General features: G+C 41.3%; 1 protein-coding gene across 50 annotated transcripts in view; it reads left to right on the forward strand.

The window, feature by feature from the left end:
* Positions 1-21,289, forward strand: part of NEB (nebulin) — a 160,132-nt gene that overhangs the window by 120,531 nt on the left and 18,312 nt on the right. For 19 of the 50 annotated variants that reach the window (XM_083577846.1, XM_083577799.1, XM_083577845.1 and 16 more), the window contains exons 131-146: positions 273-383; positions 665-766; positions 913-1,017; positions 6,399-6,509; positions 7,531-7,635; positions 8,469-8,573; positions 9,544-9,648; positions 12,408-12,518; positions 12,974-13,084; positions 13,901-14,014; positions 14,163-14,267; positions 14,516-14,620; positions 16,097-16,201; positions 17,313-17,405; positions 19,162-19,254; positions 21,023-21,115. In XM_083577846.1, coding sequence (XP_083433972.1) covers positions 273-383; positions 665-766; positions 913-1,017; positions 6,399-6,509; positions 7,531-7,635; positions 8,469-8,573; positions 9,544-9,648; positions 12,408-12,518; positions 12,974-13,084; positions 13,901-14,014; positions 14,163-14,267; positions 14,516-14,620; positions 16,097-16,201; positions 17,313-17,405; positions 19,162-19,254; positions 21,023-21,115 — 1,674 coding nt within the window. Of the gene's footprint in view, positions 1-272; positions 384-664; positions 767-912; positions 1,018-2,814; positions 2,914-6,398; positions 6,510-7,530; positions 7,636-8,468; positions 8,574-9,543; positions 9,649-12,407; positions 12,519-12,973; positions 13,085-13,900; positions 14,015-14,162; positions 14,268-14,515; positions 14,621-16,096; positions 16,202-17,312; positions 17,406-19,161; positions 19,255-21,022; positions 21,116-21,289 lie in introns of all 50 variants that reach the window. The other 31 variants (XM_083577808.1, XM_083577797.1, XM_083577841.1 and 28 more) reach the window with 11 other exon arrangements.

The following is a 21,289-nucleotide window of genomic DNA, read 5'->3' on the forward strand; positions in this document are numbered from 1 at the left end:
TACAGTCAACTTTATTCTCGTTTATGTAGCTGCCCTTTGAATCTCTCCCTCTTTCTTTTTAATGTGGAGAGCTTCTGACCGTAGAGGAAAACTTGCAGCAGATCAGGAAACAAAGCTAGTTAACCTACAAGTGCATGTGTGAGCGCCCACACGAATGTGCACCTGTCTTCCTTAAGCGTAGAAGTCATCACCTATGTTTCTTATTATAAATGTCGGCAAAGTAAGCCTCAGGTGAAGAATGTGTGACACAACTCTTTTCTGTTCCGAAACAGACAAATTATAAAAAGAAATTCCACAAGGAGAAAGGCAAGTCAGACTATTCAATCATGCTGGAGCCTCCTGATGTGAAACACGCCATGGAAGTTGCAAAGAATCAGAGCACTGTAAGTTATTCCTCCAGTTACCTCATTTAAACCCTGGATGGGCAATCTAAGGAATAATACTTTCGAAGCCGTGGGCTATAGGAGAAACACACACTGACATGGGTGGCTGTAGCTTTTCATGCAGACTTTGTTTCATTACAGTGAAACGTATGCAGTTTTTGCATGGGTGGTGGGCAACAACAATAGCTCTGGTGAAAACATTATCATCCAGAGGATCTTATTCTTTCCTTAAAAAGAAAACACAACAGTAACTGCTTCTCTTTATCCTTGTGTTCACCTAGATCCAATACAAAAAGGATGCCAAATCCAAGCTCCATTACACTAGTGTGGCAGATCGCCCTGATATTAAGAAAGCCACCCAAGTCTCCCATTTAGTCAGTGATGTAAGTACTTTATCAGTGTAACTGTTCAGCAACTTGTGGCAATATGACAGCATGCATATAAATAGTTGCATTTCAGTATGTAGAAGCCAGAGGGGGGTTTTGTTTTTGTTTTTTTAACCCCTTGACATTTCATATATTCGTCTTAGATTGAATATAAAGCCAAAGCTCGTGGAGAAGCTGGTATGGGAGTCAGCATGCTTGGACGTCCAGATATTGAACTTGCCAAGGAGGTGTCCAAACTTACAAGCCAGGTATGAACAGGTGGCTGCTTCAACTTATAACCATATGGCATACATTTTCTTTTGCAATCATTTTCATGTAATGTTGACTTTACAGATAAAGCAGCTTTAGAGATAATTTATTTGAGATTGAGGTGGTTAATATTTTCTGGCCAACTCTTCCAGGGCTGTCTGTCAGTCGTGGTTGTGGCCACCTCACCATCTCATATGCACATAAATATGCGGTACAAGCAAACAGCCTACCCCCCCCTCCACTGTTCTGTACAGATCCAATGAGGGAGGAGCTTATTTACTTATCTCTGGTCATCCAATCATCAATCTGATATTTGGGGAGTGGGCAATTTGCATCCACATCCGGGTGCTGGACTCTGGTGTATGTACTTCAATATCTCCTTGTTTTACTGCTGCCACCAAAGCCTCTCACCCACCCCGTCCCGAAAGTTAGCGAAGTCAGTAGAGCTTGTGTGGGTTCGAGCCCCACGCCGGGCAAAAAGATTCCTGCCTTGCAGGGGTATGGGCTAGATGGCCCTTGTGGTCCCTTCCAACTCTACCATCCCTGATCAAGCTCTTGACCTAGGGGTTAGATTGTTCTGAAAGGTATTGACGGCCTTTGAAGTCTGCCGTGGTACGTGGATGCTATACTCTGTGTATTGTGTCCCTATGTAGGTGAGCTTCCTATTTAGCTCATTGAAGAAACAATTACTGAGCTGAAGGCACCCTTTACACACAGGGAGCTGCCTCACCCATTATACTGAGTGGGAGAGGAACTCCTTGTGTAATCAGAGTCTCTGTTCTCACAAAGTAGCACTGATTGAAGTAATCCAGATTCATGTTTCCATGGGCCTGGGCTTGTCTTTCTTTCTTTCTTTCTTTCTTTCTTTCTTTCTTTCTTTCTTTCTTTCTTTCTTTCTTTCTTTCCCTCTCTCTCTCTCTTTGGTTTATATTACTAAACTCTTACCTGGCATTTAAAATGATTTATTTCTGTTTTGAATACAATGGAACCCCCCCACCCCGCAAAAATCCCCCACAAAAACCCCCCAAGGGTTCATCTCATCCTTTACATCACCAGTATTGTCTGAGCCAGAGCAAAAGATGAGTGAACAAGCAGGTTGGTTGTGGTGAAGAGAGGTTCAGCGGGTGCCCTGCTGGAGTGCTGGTCCTTGCAGATTCCTGACCATGCCAAACTTTGATGCTAATTGCCTTTCTTTAGCCATAATAACAATGATTTCAGTAGTTGACATTTCCTCCATATAAATCAGGTATGGGGAACCTGAGGAATACACTTCCCATCTTCCCTGACCATTGCCCATGCTGGCTGGGGGTGATAGGAACTGGAGTCCAACAACATATGGAAGGCACCGGGCTCCCATACCAATGACCTGAAACAATTTTTGTGTTAAAAAACATGCCGTAAATGTTTGGTCATTTGCTGTATACTGGGAGGCAAAATGTTTCTTTTTATTGTCTTCTCTCCAGTTATTCCCTTATCAATTTTCTTTGGCAGACATTTTAATGTTTGTGCTGTTATGTATTTCTATAGTGAGGGTAGCAGCACTGGACTTTCCCCTCAGGGAAAGTACTTCAAACAACGTGTTAACTTTTTGCGTTTTGGTGCTAGCGTATGCCTCTTTCCTCTCTGACAAACACTGACCGACTTCACTTGGTGCGTTTCTGACCCATGCTGCTTCCCACGAGACTCCCTGCCCCCCACAAAGACAAGAATATCACCGGCTCTTCTACCTCAGCTTCTTGCTTTGTCCATCTTGGAGGTTTGCCATTCTAATCTTGCTATCTTGCTACGCTTTGTAGGCAGAATACATCAAAGGACGCATGAGGGGCCATGGGGCTGCATCATACGACACGCCCATGATGAGACACGTTAAGAAAGCTAATGTCCTAAGTAGCCATGTAAGATGGATTTTAAGCGGCTCTCCTACGCTGCTACCAATTTCATGAGTCTCTTGCTAGATTCGATATTCTTGGCACAATCCTATGTGTTCAAGGCACTGCTTCTATTTTTATTTTTATTTTAAAAAAAGAACATTGAAACCTTGTGGATTTGTGAGACCTCCCCTTTCTTCCTTATGCAAAGTTCTGCTTGGGAATTTGTTCTGAGAATGTCTCGGCTTCAAGAAAACACTTGAGTTGTCCAAAATACATGAAAGTGGGGAATTTAGTCAAACATTTACACTTCCCTCTATATGACATTGGTGGCAATTCCTGAAGCATTCACTAGTTTTCATGTCAGTGTGTTAAGAGCACAACCCATGCTCTGTATTATATATATATATATATATATATATATATATATATATATATATATATATATATATGGGAGCTGTGGCAGCTAGCTATCTGCACTTGAATGCAACTGTGAACTCTGCAGTGTGCTTTCTCCCCAGTTCATGTGCACAGTCAGTTGATGTAGAATGCTGCCCAGACTTCAGGAACCACTTTTGTTGCCCTGAATTAACTGAGAATATATCCTGGAACATTCCCAATCCTCTCCAGGATTGCAGAGGAGGAGCAGTAGCAGTGGACAAGCTGTTGTTCAGGGAAGCTAGTTCATCATTACTGACCTTCTCACTAAGAACCCAGAGTTTCTTGAAACAGAATAAGCTTGTCCACACATTGCACTGAGCACAGGTACGAGCTCTTATAGCTCAATTGCTGCAGGTACACAAAATATGCTCTTGTGGGATGCTGCATGTAAAAAATTGTACGAGTGAACAGCTCAACTATTTCTGTACACAGTCCTCAAAGTCTACATTCACTGAATATAACAATGTGGACACCCCTATTAAAAGCTACCAATTTAGGGAAAAGGCTTCTGATGAATTACCTTCAAACAAATTCCTAAACTCTTGCAAATAGCTCCTTAACTACTGTTATTTGCGAACAGACATTTTCAGATGATTCTTCACTCGCTCTCAAATGGCTTAGAAAGTAAATGACATATTTGCACCAATTTTCTACAGGTTATGGACAGAAATTTCATAAGGAATAAAGGGGGGTGCTTTATTTCCCATTTCTCTTTGTGATTGTTGCATGGGACAGCTGCATGTCAGAGAAACCGTCTTTTTCTACTTGTGAGAAACAGCAGGAATTTGCCATGAAAACTGTCAAAACACCATCTACACAGTGTCTTATGTCATCTATGTTGTCACTGCTATTGATACTCTTGTATACTGTGTCTTATGGTTTTGTTGCTGTTTTTTGTTTTAATATTGAAACAAGTCCCTCTGCCTCTTGTTTTTTGTTCATTATCTCTTTTTTTATAATAATTTTTATTAAATTTTCCATTATACAAATATCACCATATCAAACATTTTCACAAATTTCAACTTTTGGACTTCCGTCAGCTTCTCTGCCAATCATCCATAGTTTTTTGTTCATTATCTCATCTCCATTAACAAATCTTGTTTAGCAAGTACGGAATCCTGATGGAAATCGCAAGTATTAACGAGAGACTTGCATTTTGATCTAGTGGGTCCTCACGACAAATGTCAAAATGCTTTTGAAACCCACAGAGTATTCTAAGAAAGTAGCTTGTGCCCTGTGGAACCACTATTCAGGCACAAAATGCATATCTGAATTGTGGTGGCCCATAATGGTCCCCACCTACCTGTAATATGTCATTTGTGTTTGTGTGTGTCTGTGTCATTGTAGGAAGAGTCTTGTCCTTCTCAAGAGCGTCAGTGCCCAGAGTGTCCAGCATTTTTTAAAAAGTAAACATAAACAGTGTACTTGACTGTCACTTGAATATTGACCACTGGCATCTTTTGTCAACCCATGTCCAAAAGATGAGGCTATCCAGCATGAAGGATACAGGGTTGTGTGGATAAAAACATGCCAACATGTTTTAGACATCCAGAATCGTGGAATGGAATTGAAATCTGCACTGCGGCATCTTCCAGTTTTCTAACGTTAAACTTTTCTTCTTTTCAGCCCTGTGCATTGCTCCCTAGCATGATCTATTCCTTTCATCAGTTACGTCAATCAGCTCTTGCCAGGGGTGGGGTGAAGATTGGGTGCCATCCATGTAAAATTAAGCATATCAAACCATTGATTTCAACGTGAGAGGGCTAAAATAAGCTCTCGTTGAAATCATTTGGAATCCAGGTGCTTAATTTTTGCTGGTTCATGCCAGGATTTGTATAACTGCTATTTTTTCTCTCTCTCTAGCAAATGACTAATATCTTACCTCTTCTTTTATGGAGTTGCTTGATAATGAAGCTTTTCAGTCTTAAGAACCTTGCTCTGTGTACTTTGCACACTAACAGTGCAAAGTAGTAGTAAGCAGTGATATCCCCTGGCAAGTTCTTCAACTGTAAACATGGTGAATCTGTTTATTCCTCCATTAGAATGAAAGTAACCAAGCCGCATTTGCTCACTTCAGTTGTCAGGCAGAACCGGAGTGTCCATCAGAGGACATAGGAAAGTCATTGTAAATAAAAGTGCATTGTAGTAGTCTGCTGAATTCTAGTGCTGAGAGAATAGTGCATCTAGCAGGACCTTTATACTCTATCATGAACATGTCTTTTTATTTAAAATCACAGTCTTTTTGCAATTTCTCTTAAAGCCAATAGTTATCAGATCAAATGCAACTGCCTCTTTGATTAGGCAGTGTATTGGTAGAACATTGGGCTCCAGTGTAGCAAACCTTGGTTCAAAACCATGCTGAGGTGTAAATTTACTGGGAGGAGTCTTGGGCAAATTACAGTCTCCGTCAAACCTACTTTCATTATTAGTAAAGAAACAATGATTTGAATGCACTAATAACATGCAACACCAGATGACGCCAGAGAGCAGGAAATCTTTTCATAGGGGTTTTTAATTTTTTTGTTATAACGATCTAGTTTCTGACTTATTTATAGTGGTTTTTCCCCTGTGTGTAGATCTACCCTGAGAATTGATGCTGCTCAAAATCCCTTGGAGGGAAGGCAGGAAAGAAATATTTAGAAAGTCAGATGTTTCTATTGCCCTATATCAGGAAACACCCATTTTAGGCCACAGAAAAATGCACAATGCAGTCATAATTTAGCTCTTGTGTCTCTTGATAGCCATGCTGCACACACACAACATTCAGATTCCCACCCCCCAATGAATGAGTTATATATTTCAAATGTGGAGCTGAAACACAACTACTGAATGAAAGACGCAACATGAAATCTTGTAAATGCAGTGTGTGCCAACTTCATTGCTGCATCACGTGAATTTTCCTGGCCTTCGTTAATGGTATCTTCTTTTTCAAAGAGGTGTTATGGCTTGCATTGTTCTACCTGTCTGCTTGCAATCGGGATCAGTTTTGACAATGTGGACTCTTTCTCCCTTGGCACCAGACAAGCTAAAAGTCGGGACCTTGTTTTAACACTTGTTCCTCTTGGAATTAGATCAAATACAAAGAAAAGTTTGACAAGGAGAAGGGCAATAAGCCGCAATACGACCTGAAGGAAGCCAAGATCTACAAGACCTTAAAAGATGCCCACCACATCGCTAGTGAGGTATGTGTGGGCCTTTAGTCCAGTAGTTACTGTTAAGTTGTGGGTGAACATATCAGACGACACAGCGATTCTTCAAACAGCTCTTGTTTATTCAGAGGCCAGAACAGAACTGATCTGAAGGGTTCAGTCAGCCTGCTTATATAGAGCTCCAGTACAACCTAACTGTAACGATTTTCTAAAACTATCCAATCACTGAACGTCACTTTCGATCCCTTATTTGCATAACTATCTACAGTATCCTCCTGCTGGCCCAGGGTGAGAACTTCAGTACATAACAGTTACCAACCCTTTTCAGGCTCATGGGCCCATTTGGAAAAGCTTATGAGTATCACCACATAATGGCAGCTGGGAGACCATGGCTAGTCACAAAATGGCTGCCTTGAGGAGTGTAGCTAGTCATAAGGGCCAAGCAGCTTGTCCATGAAACCGAGTATGAGGCAGAACTGGGAGTTGAGCCCCTGAACATAATACTGGCCGAAGGGAGGGATATTATTATTGTTATATATTAAATTTCTATACCAACCTTCATCTGAGGATCACAGGGCAGTTTACAATATAAAAATACAAAAATACATGCTTTAGTATCAAACAACATCACACACACACACACACAGTTTAAAAGGCCGCAGATTGTTTAATTAGCCAAAGGGCTAGGAAAAGAGGAATTTTTTTGCCTGGCACCTAAGGTTATGTAATGAAGGTGTCAGACAAGCACATTCCACAAGCAAGCACAACCACAGAAAATAGTGATGTTGAGTTGTCATCTTCAACCATCTCCTAGCCTTCTTGGGCCATGTACCTGAATTTCCCTAACGGAACATATGCCTGGCAACTTTGCGACAAATCATTTAAGGAACATTTGCAGTAATTCAGATCTCATTAGCCATCTCTTGCCCAGTGCCCTGCCCCCACAACATTTTGATGCAAAGTCTGACTGAGTCCTGTTCCTTTTTAATGCGTCCGATTTCTAAGTGTTGTTTGCCTTTTCCTTTATTGCGTTTCTTTGAACTTCCCCCATCAGATTAAATATAAGGCGGACCTGAAGAAACTTCACAAACCAGTGACAGACATGTCTGAATCCCTGTCGATGCATCATGTCTTGAACACCAGCCAGCTTGCCAGTTCTGTAAGCCTCTTAAGCTCATCTCAGACCATATTCACTTTAGCATTTCATCCATCTGCCTTTCTGAGATAATATCCGCTAACAATTTCTGTAACAGCTTTCCTCCTTGACTGTTCCTAGGAAATCACCTGGTAGTGATCTTTCTTCTCCCTTGCCTAATGAGTGTTCCTCATGCGGACTACCAGCATTAATACCCCTAGTCTCTCAAGCATTTTCTATTAGCTATAGAACTGCTAATATTGTAAAACCTCTAACCACATGTAAATGGCTTTTTTTTGCCTTTTTAACTTTCCTTTTTGACTAACAGGAATACCATTTTCCTCCTTTTGATTTCAATATTTTTTGTGCTTAATATTATTTCAACATACTTCTTCTTTTAAGTTTTTAAAACCTTTCCAAAATTAATTCTGCTTTTGCTGAACTTTTATCATCCTGCTGTTAGACCACAGAATGATGAATATGCTAACAAGAGAAGAAGATGTGGCGTTGTCTTCCATTTTAATTGTACCATATATTCACTATATTTCTTTTGTTCTTCCTTCTTTCTTTTTTGGGGGTTTTCTTTTTATTTACTTACAATATTTTGTTCCTTCTTGCATAATATTGCAAGGGAAAAGTAGCTATCGCAAGTGCTTCGGCATTAGTCTGAGATTTTTTTTTCTCCCTCCCCCACCCCTTTATGTATTCCTTTTTCTTCTTCTTCTTTTCCTTTTTTTTAAAAAAATGCTTTGGGTTTCTTGTTTTTCTGTTGAAATGGTTGGATCGGCTGGAGCTAGAAAGCTGATCCGGTTAGGCCTTTTTGTTATTGAGGTGGTTTTTGACACCTTCCCCTTTAGTACCAGTACAAGAAGAAATATGAGAAGAGTAAAGGTCACTACCATGTGGTTCCAGATAACCTTGAACAGATCCATCTAAAGGAGGCCTCAGAACTTCAGAGCATAGTAAGTCATAGATAAGTGTTTCCTGCTTTTTATTTCTCGTTCACAATCCATTGCATTGCATTCTAGAATCTAGAAGGGTCAGTCTGCCAAGAAGGGGGAAATGTACCACTTTTTTTAAAAAAAGTATTGCTGTAAAGTTATTTCAACATTAAACTCCTTTTGATCTTGGAGTACATTTACAATATAAATGAAGAAGTTACTTTTCCCAAGGAATTCCAGGAATAATAGTTTTATAAAGATGCTTAGAATCCTCCAATTAGAGCTCCTAGCTCACTTCACAGAATTTGCTGGAAAAAAGCCCTGGCACTTAAATGTAATTGAATGTCATTTTAAAGTCTGTTGTGAATATATAGTTTTGCACACTTCTTGCATGTGAGATATAGCTGCCTATATTCTGATAAATTGGTTAGAAATGAGTTATTTGTTAATTCAAAATTTGCCAGGTCTTAAAATGTTTTGGGACCTGCCTGTTGTTAATGTTCCTCTCTAACTATCTGTGCTGTTTTCCGACTGAACGAAAAACTCTTGTACATTGGTTTTCAGACCGTTCTCTGAACCCTTATTCACAAATTGCCATAATTCCACATAGGCAATGCTGTGTGAACTAGCCATGCAAACCACACAGTTGTGTCTTCCTATCTTTACAGCTGCAAAATGGGGCCCTGACATGTGAAGAAGTGGACGGCAACCGTGTTGCCATCGGAGCATAGAAATTGGCCTTGACCCTTGACATCTGGTAGCAGCATTTCGGTGCTTCTCAGCCCTCCTCTGGGAGGTGCAGCAGACTGTGTTGGGGTCACCCAACAAGTCACTCACTGTGACATGCGGTTTTCATCACTGACATGATTGTTTCTTGAGCGCGGCTTGGGGAAGAGACCTAATTCCCTTCCACATTCCAGGGCCACCCCTGTACATTTCTATTCTATATCTAGCAATGCACTGGATATAACATTTATCTCCCTCTCGGCAGGTGAAGTACAAGGAAAAATATGAAAAGGAAAGAGGGAAGCCCATGCTGGACTTTGAAACACCAACGTACCTCACGGCTAAGGAGTCTCAGCACATGCAAAGCGAGGTAAGGTGCTTTGTGGCAGAATGCAGCCTGGTTTCATGTTGGAAAATGAAGGCATAACAACATGGTAGTGTATTATTTCCATTCAGGTTCAGGCAGTTAGTGGGGAAGATGCTTTCTGAAGGTATAACTAGAATTGAAATAATCATGCCTCTATAGCAGCCTTGTTCAACCTGGTGCCCTCCAGGGTTGTTTTGGGGGGACATACAGCTCCCATCAGCCCCAGCCAGATGACTAAGGATCAGGGATGATGGAGGTTGTAGTCAAAAATCTCTGGGGGGCAACACAGGCTGCACTTTATTACAATCTGATTCACGGTTGCCAAATAAAATAAGTTTAGGAGCGAGGCAACAGACTCTAAGCTATTAATTTACTTTATATTTACTTTGTATTTGTGGAATTAAGGTGATAACGGGAGTGTTGATTCAAAAAAGGACTTGCAGTTTGTCAGTTTTCCCCGGGCTACCAGAAGATTAGACTGCCTGCTAAAAGTAGCAGTATATAATTTGTAATAAACAACTTTCGCTGACACCATTCAAGCCTTGTTTGTGTCCAGTTATAGTTTTTCCATTGACCTTCCATTGAACTCAGTTTTGTCAGTGTTCTGTCCCAAATGTGAAATTTATACAAGGTGAAATACACTTGTATAAGGTGTTTGGTTGATAATATTTGGGTGGTTCTGTCAATTGTTTCAGGGTGGGTCCCCCCCCCCCAATATTTCACCGCACAACCATCTCAAAGTCTGTTGTCTAGTCTTTTAGGCAAGTGTGCCAGAGGACAAGATCAAAACATGAGATAAAGACTCTGTTGCACTGTTCGGTCCATAACCAACCATCTGTGCTCTATGGTGTTCTTGCTTCTGGTCTCCAAAGCAGGAAGTAACACAGCACTGCAGAGACAAGCAGTAATACAGACCTGATTCCCCGCCATAGGCAGGCCCACAGGCTTGCCTGCTCCCTCCTCTACAGATCCTTGCTGTCTTTGCCATGTGCAGCCATTGACACCTTGCTGCAGGTGTTTGCCATATCTGATAAAGAACAGTCCCCCATTATGCAGGTGCATGGGGTCTGGATACAGGGAAGTTTGAGCCCTGGGTTTGAGCCCAGGAGGCCTTTCACATTTTTCTAAAGAAACGAAAGATAAGCAGTCAGAGAACGCAATTCTTTTACCCTTTCCTATTCTCTGGAGGCTTTGCCAAGCATCCTCTCACGTGTCTTTTGAAACACTTTCCAACTGCACTTTCTCAAAGCCGCCTCTGTACATCATTTCCTGATACGGTGCCTGAACAGCGATTGAAAGGGTGCAAAGTCCACCTTGCTTCTTACAAGCCAGTGCTAAATCAAAGTTAACGTTTGCCTTAATATTTATCCTAACTAAATAAGTGGTCAATAGATACCTATTGTTAAAGGCCTGCCTGCGTCTTGGGACCCCTGGTGCCCATCTCTATGCCATTCACCCCTTCCATTTCATGCACCATCCTGTTCATATACAATCCTTTTATATCAGCAAGATTAGCTGTGAAACTGTTGTGCTTCAGCACTGAAAATCCCTGCTTGTGTTACAGCACCCTCTTTCCCGATATTAGCTTTTTGTTTAACCATACACTGATTTCATAGCCTGATTGAAGTGTCCGCATTGTTCTGTCCAAGAGCGAAACTTATACAAGGCAAAAATACTGGTATAAGGTCCTTTGAGTGATTCTGTCAATTGTTTCAATATATTGCCATTCAAAATGCAATTAGACATTCCCCCCGCCCTTGGGGTTTATGGGATGCCTACCCTTTTGGCTCTGGGATTTTCCCTTCCATAGACTGATCATAACAATTAGTGGGATGCAGGTGGCACTGTGGGTAAAAGCCTCAGCGCCTAGGACTTGCCGATCGAAAGGTCGGCAGTTCGAATCCCCGCGGCGGGGTGCGCTCCCGTTGCTCGGTCCCAACGCCTGCCAACCTAGCAGTTCGAAAGCACCCCCGGATGCAAGTAGATAAATAGGGACCGCTTACTGGCGGGAAGGTAAACGGCGTTTCCGTGTGCTGCGCTGGCTCGCCAGATGCAGCTTGTCACGCTGGCCACGTGACCCGGAAGTGTCTGCGGACAGCGCTGGCCCCCGGCCTCTTAAGTGAGATGGGTGCACAACCCTAGAGTCTGGCAAGACTGGCCCGTACGGGCAGGGGTACCTTTACCTTTACCCTTTTGGCTCTGGGATTTTCCCTTCCATAGACTGATCATAACAATTAGTGAGTACTAAAGCATAGGAATGACACTACTGTAGGCTTTAAGGGCAACTTACCAACTGAGCACATTGGTGATCACTGAAAGACTGGAGCCCTACCTTTTGTGAATCACATGTTCATCCAAAGCCTTGTTGCTGTCAGAGACACAAAGTGGGCGCTTGCAATGTATTTTTATTTTATCTGTTCCCTACACCACCTTTTCCTCCAGGAGCTCAAGTTGGGGCACATGGTTCTCCCCTCTCCATTTTAGCCCCAGGGATGGTGACTGTCCCAAGGTCACCCAGTGATTTGCATAGCTGAGTGGGGTTTTGAATTTGTCTCCCAGGCCATCGTCCAACACTCTAACCACTACACCACGCTGCTAAACCCCACCCAACACCGAATGGCCGACCAGCAAACTTGACACAACAAGGGCAAGACAGGACCCAAAACTTACAGTACAGTACTTGAAAATATTCTTCCTGCACAGATCCAAAATAAATTCTGTTTTTTCCCTTCTCCTCTTCTTCTTCTTCCTACTCCTGTTAGAAAGAATATAAAAAAGACTTTGAAGAGTCCATGAAAGGCAGGAACCTTACTGGCCTGGAGGTCACGCCATCTCTTTTGCATGTCAGATATGCCACCAAAATAGCAAGCGAGGTAGCACCTCCTCTGTTGTCTTCTGCTGTGAACCACCCTACTAGTTTCATTAATTGTCCTTACCAAAGCAGTCCCTTCACTACCTTCTTTACTAGCCTTAAACATTTCTCTTAAATGCATGGTTTAATCTGTGTTTGTTGCTTGTTCTAGTCCATTGGTGTGGTTTTTTTTTAATCACTAATTGTTAATTGTATTAGCAGCATTAATGTTTTCCTGTTGGTGGAACGGACATTGTTTCACTATATGTTGTGTTCTTTACTGAAGTTGTTGTGTCAAGCTGTGTGACTTTCTAGAAGGTTGAACCTTGAACACCCTAATTAAGTGCTGCTTTAAGATAATCTGAAGGCCATTTACTAACTCTTTGTAGGGGAGGGGGTCTCCTTCATCCTCCTCCCTCTTGAAGCTCTCTCTCTCTTTGGTTTTCTCAGTTTTCTTTTTCTCCCCACCCCCTCTAGAAAGAATACAGGAGAGATTTGGAAGAAGGTGTCAAAGGTAAAGGCCTAACCATTTTGGAAGAGACCCCAGACCTACTCAGAGCAAAGAATGCAACCTATATCTTGAATGAGGTGAGGCACATAGCTAGGCTAACTTCCCTTGGGGGCCCCCTTCTTCTGCACTGGATTAATGTCAAAAGCCCCAGACATTGGGGAGAAATGCATGATGTGGCTCCGCCCTGTGACTCCCAGAAGAAGGACAACATTGGCATGGTAATGAGCAGTGCTGAAGAATCTCTCCCAGGCTGTTTGGGTAAGGGCAGAACTGGCCTTTCATAAGAAGAATTCCCGCAAAGCTGTCTTTAAAGAGAAATTATAGGCCTGGGCTCCAGAAATTTCTGAAGCATTGATTATATCACAGAAAGAGTCAGATCCCAGGTCAATTTTTGTAATGGGTTTGTAGGTGCTAGAAAACATACAGCTAATTAAGCTTGTGTCCTGTGCAAGGCGATAGCTAGACCCTTGTGTGCTATTTGAGCTGTGTTTCAGATGTTTTTAATCCTCTGAAATTAGCGTGTGTGAAAAGCTAACTAAGTTAAGCAAACTTCCTAAACTCTGTATTAGACACTTCTTAAATCTTAGGAAATCAACATGTGTTGATAGCTAATTAAGTTAGATTATTTTCTTTTGAGGTGTTAGCCAGGAGATGAGCCTTTTAGGCAACACAAATGATCAAATGTCTTAGACTATCTGTGAAGAGTGAATGCTTCTTCAACTGCATACGTTTCTCTTCTGTGGGACATACTTTTTTTGCATGTTGTATGGGCAGCAGCTTGAGTCACATCAAGATCACCCTTGGTGAATTGGGATAAGTGTTACTTTTGAAAAACGTGCCCCATTGTGATGGTCTCATCTCTATTAATCCTTTTTTTAAAAAAACCACAACAGAAAGAATACAAGAAAGCTCTAGAGATGGAAATCAAAGGAAGAGGCTTGACAGGCCATGCCACAGAAACGCCTGACTATATGAGGGCAAAGAATGCTATGGACATCGCTAGCCAGGTCAGTGAGAACAGCCAGGCACTAGTAACACTTGGGAGTAATTTTAAAGGGAACCTTCTCTGTAGATTTCCTATGGGGAAATCAAGAGGAAGCTGTGTTCATAAATGTACTCACTGTGGATATCTGCTTGTGACCTTTCCCCCAACAGATCAAATATAAGCAGTCTGCAGAAATGGAAAAAGCCAACTATACCACGGTGGTTGACACTCCAGACATTATCCATGCCCACCATGTGAAGAACTTTTCAAGTCAGGTAATGATCGTGTTTGTTTTCAACTAGCTTTGCCAGATTTTTTTTTTTTTAAAAGGAGGGTCTTGCTCCCCATTGATAGGAGCTTCTTTCATGTAGGAACCATTTCACACCTATCTCAACTCCAGATAACCATAAACATATTTTTGTGCAAATTGCCTCTTGGACATTGAGCGTATATATTTCTTTTTGGTTGTTTTTTTTTTTTACCATAACAATAAATCTTGATCCTCTCTCCCCCCAACTAACAGAAAAAATATAAGGAGGATGCAGAGAGAACTATGTCATACTATGTGCCTGTTCTAGACACACCAGAAATGCAGAGAGTCCGGGAGAACCAAAAGAATTTCAGCATGGTATGTATTAATGTACTGTAAACACAGTGAAAAGTGTGATTATTTAAAAATATGTGATGCTATGAAGTCCTGTGCAGAATGTAGGTCAGAGGTGGGAAAACTCCAGACTACAGGCCAAGCTTGGCAGAGTCCAATTTGACTCCTGAGACCATTCCAACCCCAACCCCCCCCCCACTGACAATCAGTTGATGGGCAGGGTTCAGTTCTGTGTTTGCAGCTCATGCCATGCCCCACAGCCAACACGGCAGGGTTTAACCCCCTGCTCATCCATTGATAAATTGCTCTGACCCATGCAGAGCACAGGACAGAAGATTCCGCTTTTGAGGACAAATATTCCACCTCCTCAGGCTACATCCCTCGCACACTCCTCAAGAGCTTTTGCATGGCTGGAACACATCCCAGAGCTGTAAGAATGCCTCTTGCTTGCCTGGGTTAAGATAAAAGTAATTGTGTAAGGTCTGAAGATGTAAAAGCGTGTGTACACACATTTACAGATAGATGGATAGAAGTCTCCATGGTGACTGTGCAAGCACAGATGAGATTCCTGTTTGGAAGCAATGGCACTAAAGCTGTTTTCTTGCATTGCGCTGTCCTGGCTTAACCAGCTCTCACGATGCATGGGAAGGTTTTATTTGTCTTTTATTCTTCCTCGCTCAACAACATCAGAGGTGGTGTCAGGCAACGTGTCATTATGGATGGGGAGTCTGTGGCCCTGCAGATGTCTTTGGACTCTAGCTCTCACCATCCCTGACTACTGGTCATGTTGGCTGGGGCTGATGGGAGCTGGAGTCTAGCAACACCTGAAAGGCCGTGGGGTCTTGTATGAACTTACCCATTTTGTATGTGCATGTTTGTGTGTGTGGCTTAGAGGAGAGGCATGGTTTCAGTCAAAGTCTCCCCTTTCAAGAAGGGTGTAGTACACTGTTCCTCATGACCGTTTCAACACTGCCTTTGTCTCTGTGCATCATACCTTACAGTGAAAAACTGAAAATTGGGTGGCTGGGATGCAGGACAGGTGGAATACAAGGTTACAAAAGTGTGGGTGGATGGTGAGGATACAGCATATGTGCAGATCGTAGTGCAGTTTACCTGAGGTCGCATGTGTTTGAAAACAGCACCAGCTGATGGAAACATGAATGGGTAAATGTGGGCCCCAATAGCAAAATCTTCTGTGCACCCAGAGTCCCTACCCTACGATGCATGGGGTTCTCCATTCTCTGTAAATGCTGAGAGAATGCCTCATGATGATTGAAGATTCTGTCCTATTATCTGGGTGCCCACTGGAAATCTCATGAGTTCAAACAGCAGCTGAATTTAGATGACCCAGATGTCAGGTGCGACTTCAAATTTCAGTATTCCTAAATGATTTTTAAATTTATTTATAAGAAAGCTATATAGAATACCAATGAAATAAAGGCGCAAGACTGAATTCTTTATTGCAAGGGCAATGAACAAAAATATGTGTTCTCCTAACAGCTCAGGTACCAGCATGATCTACAGGACAGCAAAGGAAAAGTCACAGTTGTACATGAAACACCAGAGATATTAAGAGTTAAAGAAAACCAGAAGAACTTCAGCATGGTAACCTTATTTTACACCACAAAGCGAATCCTTAATTTTGTTGTTCTACTTTTGCAGATCCTTCAGCATACAGGAATCTTCCTTGATATGAATGGTGCTTCTTGTTTACTATGTATATCCAGGCTTTTATGTCGGCGGTCAGGGCCATGCAATTTTACACTAATTATGTGTACCTTATTATATGTGCAGGTGTTGCTATTCCTTTACACACTCTCTCCTTCAACGGCTTCCATCATTGCACAGTGGGTTGTGTACCCCATATCTGACAGTAGAAGTACAAAATATCTGCCCTTGTTTTGCAATGTGGCTATGGGTTTGTAGCTGTTTATAGGCTTGCTGTGTCGTCTTTTAGCAGCTAATTCGTGTATGCCCTGCTTTGTTCTTAATTAGCAAGTTTAACCATGAAGATCTTCAAAGGATGCTAAATATTGTCATTATGTGATGTGTTTATTGGTCATGATTATTCCATGGATGTCTGATCAAAACAGTGGAAAGCCATGTCTACGTTAAAATCAGTGCCATTCCCATTTTACTTAGACAATGTAACAGGCATGCATGAACCAGGATAGTTGAAGCAGAAATTCCCTCCTCCACAAGTCCCCAAGATCCTGAAAACAGGGATGGATGAATCTGTCTAGTTTTGAGTTAACATTTTTCTTATCTTAAGTTCAGTTCAGTTTTTGCATTCGTTTGCTTTAAAAATTAAAAAGAACAGCCTCAAAAAACTCACCAGCATTTCAATGTGCTTTCTCCCATTGTATGCATTTTGCCTAATATATACATTTTAGCAAATATCTGGTGCATTTAAAAATATTTTCACTCAGTTGTGCGTTTTATGCATACTTTTCCCCAATATACACGTTTTGCACACTATTTTTTTTGTTGGAGAACTACATCACAAGATATGGAGAAGTACACATTTTACCTAAGGATAATCTTGCTTGGAAGCAAAAGCTTATGAAATCAATGGGAATGACTTCTGTGTGAGTGAATGCACTGATGATCAAGGAACCAGTTAGAGGTTTCTTAATATTCCACTGTTTTGTAGTCTTTCTGTAGCAAATGACAATGTTGTTGTTTTTCTATGCTCAATCTTGTTGTCTTGGTTAAGATTTTATATAAAGAAGATATTGGAACAGGAACAGCTATTGAAAAGACGCCCGAGATGCAGAGAATTAAACAAACCCAGGATGCAATAAGCACGGTACAAAACTCAGTGGATTGTTAACACTCTTACCTGTGCTGTTCCCAACTTATAAAACTTCATTTGCCTTACATGATCCTAACAGCAGTTCTGGAATAACTTGAAAATTCAAGGTTTTTCGTAATTAATCAAAACATAATTTGCTAACTAGCTCTTCCATTCTACTTTTACTTTCCTATGTAAAATAGTATCCACATTTCGAAAACTCTAACTATTAACATTTTCTAATGTTCAACTAATGTTTATCATTTCATAAAATACTGAAACTAAATTCACATTTTGATCTTGTCCGAAATGTCGATGAGATACTCATGGTAGCAAATATAGTGACCACGTTTTAAAACTAACAATAATTTTAGAGAATTATTTCTGATATTTTTTGTTTTCTCTCTCTACTTCATCTCCCCCCAAACCCCAGTACGTATGGTAGGATTGCCAAAATTATTTTTCATTTGATTGTGTTCCGCACAATGTCTTACTTTCCTTTTTTGACATTTCGTTAAAAAAAGAGGTAAAAAATGTTCTTTTTGAATGTTGTACATGTATTGTCACCCATGCTGGATAGAATGGGAGGTGGATAGGAAGCACCGATATTACTCGTTTCAATTTTTTGAGGAAAATCTAGTTTATTCATTTCAGATTATCTGATAAACATTTGAATCCAGAACAGAATCCTGCTCCATTCACGACGAAATCCCACTGAAAAGCAATTGGACTTAAAAAGTAATATAGGTTGGTTTATGCCACTGGTTTCAATGGGACTTCACTGAATAAGGATGAGCTGTTTGGTTTCAATAGGTCTATAATGCATATTGGAGACTAATACACACACACACACACACACACACACACACACACTGCACCCTAGCCCAGTGTCTCCTCTGAATAGGCAGAGGTTCCAGTTTGCAGAGGCTCATTCATCTGCTTCTGCGTTGGCCAGTGCCGTGTGTTTCAGTGCACATTACCTATTTCCTGTGTGAGGGAAAATCCCCACGGCATACAAAACCTATGGCCACAAGTCTAGGTTCCGGAATCTAGTGGGAATGAATCCAAAGCAAGTTACTAGAGTTGAAACAATTTAGGCACACTCTCCTAAGCTGGACTGAAAATTTGATTGATATCAGCAGCCAGCACAATTGCAAGGGGCCCAATATTGACAGTGGCCGTGGGAAGGTCTCATAACAGCATCCCAATAACAGTGTCCCATTGGGATGCAGCTGAGGAGATGCATGGCCACTCCAGGCTACTCTCTGAAGATTTGCCTGGCATTGTCAGCACAAGGTAGTCGTAAAACAGGGCCAGGGGCTTAAAAAGGAGAAGCTCTGTGATGGATGCCATGATGAAAAATCTATTTTTTTCGGCCAGGTTGCACTTGAGCTGCAAAATACAATAATCTCATACTTGTTTACTGACGATTAAAATAGCTTTTAAAGCAAGGAACCTGGTGGAAAGCTTTAATCCTCCTGTTTCTACTACGTTGGTAAGATTGTTGAGTCAAGGTGTCCATCCATGGCTCTTCCTCCGCTATCAAATTGGAGATTGGCTTCTATACATCGAATTTCAAATCTTTGCAAAAACTCGTTTTCCGCAGATGTGTCTGTTTCGACATGGGTGCATGCAATGCTTTCAGCTCCTACAATTGTGATTATATTCGTTTACTCTTGTTCTTTTTATGTGAAATGGATATCTGTTTCATGTACATAATGTAAGTCATTATTGTTTTGTCTTGTTTTCTGAACTGAATACCACTTTGTAGATTAAGTACAAGGATCAAATTGGAAAAGGAACTCCCATTTCTGATCTTCCTGAAGTAAAACGTGTCAAGGAGACACAGAAGCACATCAGCTCGGTAGTGGCTGATATTTTCTATGCTGATTTGTGTGTGCACTGGGCAGTAACAGTGTGCTGTTCACCTTACTAAACAACATCTATTGCCCCTGCTAACATGCTATCATCAACTTCATCCTTAGTATGGCATTCCTCTAGTATTACTCGGGCTTTAACATCCATTAGCTTTAAGATTTACTCTCTGTGCACCTTGAGAGGAGAATATGGACCCATTTAATGCTGAGCAGACAGGAATGGAACAAGAGGATAAAGTAGTAGTAGTAGTAGTAGTAGTAGTAGTAGTAGTAGTAACTGACAAAATTATGACCCCTGCTATACCCACCTACCTCCTGCCAACCTAGCACTTCGAAAGCATGTCACAGTGCAAGTAGATAAATAGGTACCGCTCCTGTGGGAAGGTAAACAGCGTTTCTGTGCACTGCTCTGGTTCACCAGAAGCAGCTTAGTCATGCTGGCCACATGACCCGAAGCTGTACGCTGGCTCCCTCGGCCAATAAAGCGAGATGAGTGCCGCAACCCCAGAGTTGGTCACGACTAGACCTAATGGTCAGGAGTCCCCTTTACCTTTATACCCACCTACCTACTGGTCAGGGGAGTGCTCAGCGACATGTGGAACCTGGCTGTGGTGAAAGGCACTTTGTACATGTTCAGAGACACACTAGCCACAAACCAACACAAAGTGTACTTAAGACCATTGTTGTGAATGGGCTTAATTATGTGTCAGATGGGATATCTGCTTCTTGAAGTCTGAGCACCTGTTGCTTCTCGAGTCTTGGGTCTGAAAATTCAAACAATTTATTCTTGCTCACTTAAGTGGGCCTCCTGCTTTATTCAAATCTTAATGGGCCATCCTCTGAATGGGTAGGATTTCATTTATTAGAACATGGGAATTCTGTCTAGCATCATTTGGCCACTTAAGTGATGGGTATCTTGAGTGTTTCAGTAGGAGAAGATGTAGTGACATTTATCAAGGAACTGGTTCCAACTGGTTCTTTCTCCTCTCTTTCCCGCTCTGCCTTCCCTTTTACCCTGAGCTCTTCACCATACTAATTGTTTTCAAAATTCATTTCTGCATAATCAAGTTACAGGAAGGCAAACTAGTTACCCTTTTCTAACTACAAATTTACCTCTCTTGCTTTTGACATTTTGAACTGACTGAATGCCTTTTTGACTTAACCATTTTGTCTTGTTTTTCCATTTGGGGAAGAGGGCACTTTTTAAAAGGAGTGAAATGCAGGACATTTTTTTAAAAAAACTGCCAAGGACTTCAGTTTTGTTCTTTCTCTCTCAGTCTATCTCTTTTCTTTTGTAAATAAAACCAAAACAGGGCTTAAATCTCTCAGTCCTCAGATTTTGTTCTTAGATTTGGCCTCAAAGCAAAACTCATGACAAGGGTAATGGTGTAAGAACAAAAACTGATTTCTCATTGGCTATTCAATACCAATATAACAAGTTTTATCAAGGAGGTTTCGAAATGCTTATGTCTCTCCAGCAGCAATAGCCCCAAACTTTTAAAAAGAACTACACCACAAAAAAAGAGATACCTGTAATTCCAGGAGTTTGGCACTTTTCCCCCAGAGGCATCTAGAAGTGGAAACGTGAACAGGGATGGCATTTTGGGGGGACACCTGTAACCGGGCAATGTTATACTCCCAATGGGCAATGTCCAAATAATTATATGCAAAGTCAGTGTGTTAATTAACATTCTGCATTGCAGAAAGGTTTTCAGCTACCTTTTTCTTACCTTTGTGGCTGTTTGTATTCTGCAGGTTTTGTACAAGGAGAATGCAGGGCAAGGAACCCCGATACCACTTACTCCAGAGATAGAGAGAGTCAAACGCAATCAAGAACACATTAGCTCGGTATTTCTCAATGAAATCAAACCTACCATAACTCATCTTTTTCATTAAAAATAATAACAACATTCTAACTATCATCTTCTACATGCCATTTTCATGACTCATTCATTCTGATGTGCATTAACATCAATTTACAGTTTTATGCACTTTTTAAAATGAAATAAATAAAACAATGAC

The sequence above is a fragment of the Podarcis filfolensis genome, assembly GCF_964270895.1.
Source record: "Podarcis filfolensis genome assembly, chromosome: 1".
NCBI lineage: Eukaryota > Metazoa > Chordata > Lepidosauria > Squamata > Lacertidae > Podarcis > Podarcis filfolensis.